Source organism: Zootoca vivipara, chromosome 13 (genome assembly GCF_963506605.1).
Source record: "Zootoca vivipara chromosome 13, rZooViv1.1, whole genome shotgun sequence".
NCBI lineage: Eukaryota > Metazoa > Chordata > Lepidosauria > Squamata > Lacertidae > Zootoca > Zootoca vivipara.
In genome coordinates this window covers 47,800,022-47,809,215 of record NC_083288.1, presented here as the reverse complement: position 1 = coordinate 47,809,215, position 9,194 = coordinate 47,800,022, and the positions used below count along the sequence as shown (strand labels likewise).

The window sequence follows — 9,194 nt, the reverse complement described above, 5'->3', positions numbered from 1 at the left end:
GTATGTTGTATTAAAGTGTGATTTATATTTCTTTTTTGGGAATTGATATCTAAATACTCCCGAGATATTTCTGCACATTCTTGGAAAGTTTGCTTGCCATTCCTTTTCATTGACCCAAAGAAATGCTAATATAGAAATCCACAATGTGTTTGGCCCATTAAGGGCTAAGAGCCAAGTTCAAATCTAAGAATAATCACAGAGCTACGCTTCTCAAGAGTGTTTTAACAATCAATCCCTTTTCCCAGGGAACTCTTGAAAACTGTAGCTCTGTGAGGGATATAGGGCTCTCCTCTTAACAACTTTCAGCACCCTTAACAAACTACACTTCCCAGGATGCTTTGGGGCAGGCACCCCCAACCTGCGGCCCTCCAGATGTTTTGGCCTACAATTCCCATGATCCCTAGCTAACAGGACCAGTGGTCAGGGATGATGGGAATTGTAGTCCAAAACATCTGGAGGGCCGAAGGTTGGGGGTGCCTGCTTTAGGGGAAGCTGCTGCGACTGTTGAAAGTGCTATGATACCGCTTTAAATGTATAGTGCGGAATGGCCCTGAATGAACTAACGCTTCCCTGCCAAAATTAGCTGCTCGAAATCAAACACCAGAGCGAGACTTTGCCTGTGATGAAAGTCACAGGGAGAAGATGACTTGCAGAAACCCCATACTTCCTGTCCCCCTGCTCATCTGATCTTTTCAGAATTGAAGCTTCACGTTTGGGAAATTTTTTGTGATGATACCGCATTTGGAAAAGTGCGTCTCATTGTGCAATGTTTGTTTTGAAATCTAGTTTCCGAAGTACTGTATTTTGCTTTGCACGTCAACGCCATAATTCTGGGAAATTCAGGGCCAAGTTGTTTGTTGCTGGGGGAGTCAGATGAGTTGGCACAGGCGGTTAGGGACATGCACTCTGCACAAGGTCAGGAGCACTGTGCTCCATCTTCTGCGTGTGTTCCAGAGCTGAGCTGTAGACTTCACAGTTGCGCGGCTGAAATCCTGCCGATCACACTTTGGTTCAAAGTGAGCCCTGGGCAGCCTCTGGAACAATGTTTTGGAAACCGGCTGAAGTTTTAGCAAGTATTCCTTGACTGGGATAAGGCAACTTTTGGCCATCTTGGGGGGCTACCTCTATGGCACTGCTGTGCACTTTGTTTAACATACCATAGTCAACCTATTTTGGACAGCAAGCGCATTTGCAAAATGGAGAAACTTACAGGTGCCATGCACCACCCTATTCTCGGGGCTGCAACAGAATGCTTCTCTCAAGCCTGGTTTCCACAGGGACAGGGGTGGAGGGAACCCTGTGGGCACCAAGGAAGCCCCCTTGTGGGTGAATGTGCACCCATGGGTGCTGTACTGGCAGCCCGCAGCCTAGCGAGCTATAGCCAACTGAAGGAAGGGTTTGTTTTTAAGAACCACGCTTGTGTGTGTGAGAGAGAAAAAAACTATTCTAAGCAGTGTCTCCTAGCCATGATGGCTGTTGTCGACCCTCCACTGTCAGACAGAGTTTACCTGCAAATGCCAGTTGCCGAGAGCCACAAATTCCTGCATTGCAGGGGGTTGGACTAAATGACCCTCGGGGATCTCTTCCAACTCGTACGATTCTATAAAAAGGGTGCTAGACCACATGAGCCATTCGCAGGGCTAGAACGAACGCATTAACACCCCTCTCCCCAAATGTACTATATAAAAGTCAAATCGCCAGAGATGTACGTATGACACATAGCCCCTGTATCCTGTCTCCGGCACTGTGACGTTGGTATAACCGCGGCGGTCTCTCTCTCCCCCCCCCCGACACACACATTCAACTGAGTCAGGAATAATTCAATAGATACTGACAAGGGCTGCAGTGAGGCTACAGCTCAAATGTTTTGGCTGCCCTATTAGCTTTATGCGTGAAGATGTGGGGGGGGGAGCCCTGAGAAAGTGGGGCTGGGAGGGTGGGTTGCCGGGGCTCAATGGGGGGGTGGGGGGGCTGCAGCAAATGGCAGCCCTCTGCCCTGCTGTCTCTCCAGCCCCTTGGATGTCCCTGTGGGTCTCGTGCGCTTGGCAGAGGCCCCAGGCGCTGATCTCATCCATGCTTTCGTGGCTGCTGCATCTGGAAGCAATTACTAATATGGGGTGGGAGGGGGAGGGGGGGTGAGAGATGTGTTCAAAACACAGCTGGGATCAGCAAGGAAAGAGCTGGCAGAGTTGGGGGGAAGAATGGGGTGGGGAGGGGGAGAAACTAAACACACACACACACACACACACACACGGCCTCAAAATCCCGAAGCTTTAGGGTTGGGCTTTGTGTTGTCACTCCCAGCTAGGGTCACGGGATAGAAAGAGGATTTTTTTGGAGCGGAGGGGAAAATCCCTACTCTGTTCCCGTCCCTGGCTGAGCCACTGACCCAAATTTGGCATCCAAGTTCCTGTATTAGAAAGCTTAAACAGAGACAAATGCAGGGGACAAGCAGGCAGGCTGCGCTGGAGACAATGGAAGTGTTTCGCAAAACCACGTCCTCCCAAGATCACAGGCAACACAGGCCAACCCTACAGAATCAGAAGGCTTGTTGCCATTTCTCTGCCCTCAACGGGAATGATAGAATTGTAGAGTTGGAAAGGGACCATGAGAGCCATCTAGTCCATCTTTTGCCCAAGGTGGGACTCGAACCCACCACCCCGAGAATTAAGATCGCCGTGCTCTACCAACTCAACTGTCCGAGAAATCTGAAAGCAGATCGTGAGCAGTGTGTCAGTATTCTCCCCACTTAGGATTTCCCAGATACTGGCATCCTTGCTCCGATAAATTTCAGAGGCCGCCGTTTGCACAAAATCCTCCAGGGAAAATCAGCAACAGGGCCAAAGACTTAACCGTTTTTAAATTATTATTATTATTATGGCACCAGAAATTACAAGCGTAACCACTTTGTTAAGGTGTAACAATACTGTGATGCTCGCTGCAAAAATGGCTACTGGGTGTGACAGGAAACATCCCACCCTATTAGGGAAAAAAAGGGCAATTTAGGAGGGGTAGAGAACCACCAGAATAGATCATTGCGGTAGCGGTGAATGTGTGGGAACCTCTTTTCCATTGGGAAGGAATATTTTTGTGTTTGTGTGTGCACACCTCTGCTTTTCAAGTCCCTCGTTCTCAGCCCTTGATCCTTCTTCCTTCCTGCATTGCTGTGACTTCACCTCCAGCAGGCAGTGGTTCCCACGGGGCCGAGAGAGGGAAGGTGAAAAAAAAAAAACATAAAGAAGCAGCGAGCCATCTCAAGAGGGAATCTAAATGGCAGGAGGGGAAAAGGAGCGCTCCCTTTTCCAGAGGAGAGGGCCAAGATTCCTTCCAGCCTGGCTTACGGCCACCAGGAGGTCTGCAGCCAGGCTGAGATCTCCTCCAACCTAAACACACACACAGTTCCTCAGGCCAGCTGACAAAGGCAGAAAAATATTAAGTGTGTAATCCTGCTGACTCTCTCCAACCCTTGTACCTCTCTAACCCTTAGGCTGTACGGTTCGGGGAGAGGTAGCAGTAGTTTAAGCTTCTCTTGGAAAACCTCCCTGGACTCCAAACTGCTAGGACAGTGGAGCAAGGGAAAGCACTTTGCACGTGCTTTTGGGTCCTCTCTGCAGGGTTCCAGGGCTCCTTTAACAGCTACAGATTATTTGGGTAGGCCTTTGCAGCCTAAATACTTCCCCATATATTTTAATTTCTCTCTTCCCCCCCCCCCACCCAGTTTTCAGATTTTAGTTTCTCGAAGTTTAAAATGTCAGAGGTCCAATCTAGGTTTCTGATTGTTTGCAGCAATGTGTTATTGCTGTAAGGCACGTTTGAGAACCTAGATGAAAAGAGAGGACGTGCAGTTTGAAACAAACAAACAAACAAACAAACAAACAAACAAACAAACAAACAAGGTTCCCAAAATTTTCCATGGCTGTTAAGAGTGATACAACAGTCCTTTAACATGTATGGTGGGGAGGTGACTCTAAGATGCGTGACCCTGAGATGAGCTTGTTGCAACGCCCCAGCTCCTGCCCAAACTGTTTTTTTAAGCCTAACTCACACACCCATAAAGCTGCATTAAAATTGATCCTCTGCCAAGCAGTGACCGGCTATTGTGCTAAAGGACCACCATTTTGTCCCACTTCGCCCTTAACCCAAACAAACAGGAGCTGCAGGTTCCATTTTCTTTGGACAGGAACGTTCTAGAAAGGCTCTCGATGGAACAATCTGGTGGTTTCCCCACTGCAAAAAAGGGAACGTTTAAAAAAACAAACAAACCAAGCCCCAAATTGGAGGGGTGAAAGTATTTATTCGGGGTCTTGCTTTTGGGAGCTTCCTTTAGGTTGAAGTCTGTTGCGTCGCTTTTCCTCTGCCTTTCGCTCTCGTTCATCCTGCTTAGCTTTCCACTTCTCCACCCCGTGATCCATTTCTGCGGAGATCATGGCTACCCGACGCTGAGGAGGCAAGGTGGAGAGTGGAGTGAGCTCAGCGCCTGAGGAAATCCTCAGCGGCCATTGGACAGCCGTCGTCTCTATTGGCCCCATCTGCATTAGACGTTCGAAGCAGTATCATACCACTTTAAACTGTCACAGCTTCTGCCCGATTCCTGGGAACCATAGTTTTTAATTTTTTTTATCACACCCACACCCACACAACCAAGCAGTATATAAATTTTAGGAAATTTAAAAAAAATTAGAAAAGGGTTCTGAGTATTGTTAGGAAACCACTATTTCCCTCAGAGAACTATCATTCCCAGAGTTCCCTGTGAGGAAGGACAGATTTGTAAGCCAGTCTGAGAACTGTAGCTCTGCTTGGGTGATTCTCTCTATCGCAGCCTATATTCATATTGGATCTGGAACGGTTTCTACACATGAAATTGCTTTTGAACAGCGTTGTTTTCTTTGTATACATGGAAAAAACTTTTTAACCTATGGAATCTTAAAAATCGCTTCTACATATGGAATTGCTTTTAGCTGTGATGCTTTTGTAAACTGCGAAATCAATTCAAGGTGTTTTAGGGGGAAGCAATTCATACGCTGGATCAAATAAATAAATAAGTACATAATCCGTTGCTGAGGGTACATTACGTTACACCATGAATTTTAAAACGGGTTTCAAACTGCACTATCCTTTCTCAAGAAATCTTGAGAACTGTTCAGTTTTATTCCGGAAGGCACAAAGCTAAAATTCCAAACGTTCGTGGGTAGCGATGGGATTCACACTGGTTTAGGTTCATAGCTTTAATGGAAACCCACCAAGGCTCCTGCTTTCCATCCATCCTTATCCCAGTTTCAAGAGGTGAAAGAGCTGGCTGAAGTTTCTCAGGCAGTGGGCACTCTGCATATGGTCATAGCAACGTACCTCTGAACATATGCAGACTTAATTCATGGGATCCAGGACTGAGCCTGCCATTTTAAAAAAACAAACAGACCTCTAGAGAGAAAACTCCCTGCCTCAGAACCCACTGGATCCTTTTCCTATAGGGCAACAGCATAGGAATAGCTCCAGATCGGCTCATTTCCATCTGTTGTTACCCCTGTGTGAGGTTTTCCAGCATTCTGCCAATCCAGGAAGCCCCACCCTCTTCCGTAACGGAATTCCAAAATTCCCCCTAAACCAGGACTGCTACGGCTCTTAGGCGCTCTGGCTCCCACTTACAGCCAAGTTTTCGTTCTTTTCCTTCCGACGGAGATGATTTTTCATCGGTGGGGCTGGCCGCCCATCTGGGGTAGAGAGAGAAAAAGGATACAGATTCTTGCTCCCTCCCCGTATGCTCAAAAGTACAAAAAAAAGTAATCTCAATTGCACCTCACGCCAGGTTGTTAAGGTTATTTCAACACGGATGCATGCTCTCTTCCAGCCTTCCCAAGCTGGCGCCCTCCAGAGATTAGACTACAACTCCCATCACTCCCAGCAAGGGGCTGATAGGAGTTGTAGTCCAACAACCTCTGGAAGGCGCCTGCTTAGCAAAGGATGCTAGTCACACCCTTTTACTGCGCTCTCAGATCACGACAGATAGCAACAAGTTTTATGGGCCAATTATTTATTTTAAAAAATTATTTTTATTAAAGATTTCTTAGTTTACAAAAGTACGTGCAATGTCTCTTTTTTCAAGCTGCGTTTTCTACAGATCAGTTTCATTTGCTGTGAGACATTAGTGTTACATTAGGAAGAAAAGGGGGAAAGAGGTGGAGGGCGGAATGGTGATTATGGGCCAAATTTTAACACTAAAAGTTAGTGCACTTAGCAAAGTACACTGGTTCTCTTCCAGATTAACCGAGCTGTGAGTTGGGGTGGAAGAGGAGATTATAAATAATGACCTTGTTGGTTCAATGGTCTGATATCATGTAAAGGCAATGTTATTTTTATTTTGCAAGTCTGCAGCCTAAATACAGGAAAACAAATAAGATAAACACCCATTTTTCTTACCAGCAAACGACCAGTCGGGAAGGTCTGTTAAGGGTCCGTAATGTGAAGGGTTTATAGGGAAACCGTGCCTGGAAGGAAGTATACAGAGAGGGCAAAGTCATTTGCAGTGCTGCCAGAAAAGTATTAATAATAATAATAATAATAATAATAATAATTTATTATTTATACCCCGCCCATCTGGCTGGGTCTCCCCAGCCACTCTGGGCGGCTTCCAACAGAAAAATAAAACACAATAATCTATTAAACATTAAAAGCCTCCCTGAACAGGGTTGCCTTCAGATGTCTTCTAAAAGTCTGGTAGTTGTTTCCCTTTTTGACATCTGATGGGAGGGCGTTCCACAGGGCAGGCGCCACCACCGAGAAGGCCCTCTGCCTAGTTCCCTGCAACTTGGCTTCTCGCAACGAGGGAACTGCCAGAAGGCCCTCGGTGCTGGACTTCATAATAATTATGAAGTAAGATGAAGGATCACTCTCTAGCTCTGAAGATAGCCCCCCTCTATCTCTGGCACTCACTTCACTCTCCAGGCCCCACCAGACTGATCGACAGTACTGCAATGGAAGGTGCGAGATACCGAAGCAATTTTTGCCAGCCGAGGTCCTGCAGGGTTGGAAGTAGAAAGAGAAATTCAGGACTCAGTTAGAATCACGGTGCCTTGTACTCTTGAAACCACTGCATATAGATGAATATACTTTAGGGCAGTGGTCCTCAACCTTGGGCCTCCAGATGTTTTGAGACTACAATTCCCATCATCCCTGACCACTGATCCTGCTAGCTAGGGATCATGGGAGTTGTAGGCCAAAAACATCTGGAGGCCCAAGGTTGAGGACCACTGCTTTAGGGGACCCAAAGCTTTCTAAGCCTTCTCTTGGTAACTGTTACAACCACCCTGTTAGGCAGCTCTATACTATCATCAATATCACCATCATCGTTAAAAATGCTCCACTGCCCCAAGGCTACCACCAAGTTCATGGGCAGAGGCAAAAATTGACCTGAGAACTTTGCAAGAATGACGTGCTGTGTGGTAGAGGAAAGCAGGTACTCATTCCCCCCCCCCAATTATGGCAGGAGTGGGGAAAACCTGTAGCCCAACATTCACCAAACCTGTGCCCTCCAGCAGTTTTGGACTCTATTTCCCATGGTAGTTGGAAGTCCTACACCTGGAGAGTCAAATCGCCTCTCCCTCTCCTTACTTTATAGGAACACAAGAGAAGGCTACAGGATCAGGCCAACGGGCCATCTAGCCCAGCATCCTGTTCTCACAGTGGCTGACTAAGATGCCTGTGGGAAATCTGCAAGCAGGATTCGAGCCATCTCGGCTTTACCATCTATTCACCTCTCAAATCTTCGCTCACTTGCCAATAAAATGGATGAACTGGACCTTATTAATCTAGAAAACTCCAGAAACTCCCAATATGCTAAAGAGGAGGCTTACAGGAAAGGAGTCAGATTTTTGTACAGCCAAGCTAGGAATGCACTGACGAAGGAGATTAAAGTGGCAAAACGAAGCTATGATTCAGTCTCAATTCTCAAACAGGCTACTCTTTGGAAGAATTTACAGAACATTACTGAATATAAGAGAACATCTTATTCTGCTCCAGAGAGTCAAAAAATTGGCAACTGACCTGAATCAGTTTTATAGCAGGTTCGAAAGTCAAGCATTATCAACTAGTGCCATTCAGTTGGCGCCAGAGGCACCAACAACCACCTCAACCTGTTCTGAAGTCACTCCGCTGGTGATCTTGAAATAGTGTTCTGCACACTTTGTATTAAGTACATTTACATTGCAATGTAGTCGAAACAAAATTCCAAGACAAGTACTGTATGTTAGTACTTGGCCAATAAATTATCATTCTATTCTATTCTATTCTATCTACCCACTTGCAACTTCTAGCAACTGGTATTTCATAGGCACAACAGTACAATAGCATAATGCTATAGCCAAAGCCGGTGCATAAATCAGTTATAACCATTATGGGCTCTGGCAACGGGTCGTGCTTAAAATGTTGAAAGTCATATTATATTTTCATCGCAACACACAAGCAAAAGAAACTAAGCAAATGCCATTTAGAAATTATATATAATATAATATAATATATATATGCGCCATTTTAAAGCCATAAAAGTCGCACTCCCCCCGCTTTAAAAAAAATTGTTAGAGAGACAACTGTGCATGTTTCACTTTCCAGAATTTTAACACGGGTATAATTCTGGAACAGCAACCTGCGATGATAGTAAGAAAAGCATAGAGCATCCTGCTTCTGGACAGCCCCGCTCCCTTCCCTAGCTCTCCCACCGGTAAGATTTCCGTACCCAGCCTCCGAGCCACGCAAGCTGCCATTTTGACACTAAACATCGGAGAAAGGGACCATGCGCTTCCGTTCGCAGAGGTTGTACGGAAAAAAACACACACCTCCACTGGGAGTCGCCATTTCTAAATGAGCGCCGCCATTTTTGGGATAATTCGTCAGCGGAAACCAGCCACTTGCGACCGGAAAGGTCGCCTCATCCGGAAGCCTTGCGAGACGTAAAAAAAAGGCCAGGAGGGCGCCATCTTGTACGGATCGTTTCAGAGTTCTAAGAAAAAACCGTAGGAAAGAGGAGAAAACGCCCGAAGACTCCGTAAACCCGGTCAGATATAGCTGCACATTCCCACAGGCCCCGCTCCAGGGCCTTGGGAACGTGAGCTGATCAATGTTCCTAGTTGCCTAAGGGAGATATTTTCATTAGTGAGAGCAGCCATTTTGGTACGGGGACCAGGATGTGAGTACCGGCAAACGAA

At 46.4% G+C, this 9,194-nt stretch overlaps 1 protein-coding gene across 1 annotated transcript; it reads right to left on the bottom strand.

The window, feature by feature from the left end:
• Positions 1-3,741: 3,741 nt before the first annotated feature.
• MRPL52 (mitochondrial ribosomal protein L52) lies at positions 3,742-8,874 on the bottom strand. The gene is made up of 5 exons (XM_035135396.2): positions 8,726-8,874; positions 6,928-7,012; positions 6,415-6,482; positions 5,644-5,708; positions 3,742-4,439 (listed from the first exon to the last, which is right to left on the bottom strand). Exons 1-5 carry the CDS (start codon positions 8,766-8,768, stop codon positions 4,293-4,295), a joined length of 408 nt encoding a protein of 135 aa, XP_034991287.1. The 5' UTR covers positions 8,769-8,874; the 3' UTR covers positions 3,742-4,292.
• Between the last annotated feature and the right edge of the window lie 320 nt (positions 8,875-9,194).

What these genes read in the sequence shown, in the direction of transcription:
- MRPL52 (XM_035135396.2), bottom strand. Translation starts at nt 8,768, where the DNA reads ATGTTTAGTGTCAAAATGGCAGCTTGCGTGGCTCGGAGGCTGG. An exon ending in TTGCGTGGCTCGGAGGCTGG is followed by an intron (nt 7,013 to 8,725) that starts GTACGGAAATCT and finishes CCAACCCTGCAG; the next exon opens with GACCTCGGCTGGCAAAAATT. An exon ending in TCCCGACTGGTCGTTTGCTG is followed by an intron (nt 5,709 to 6,414) that starts GTAAGAAAAATG and finishes TCTCTACCCCAG; the next exon opens with ATGGGCGGCCAGCCCCACCG.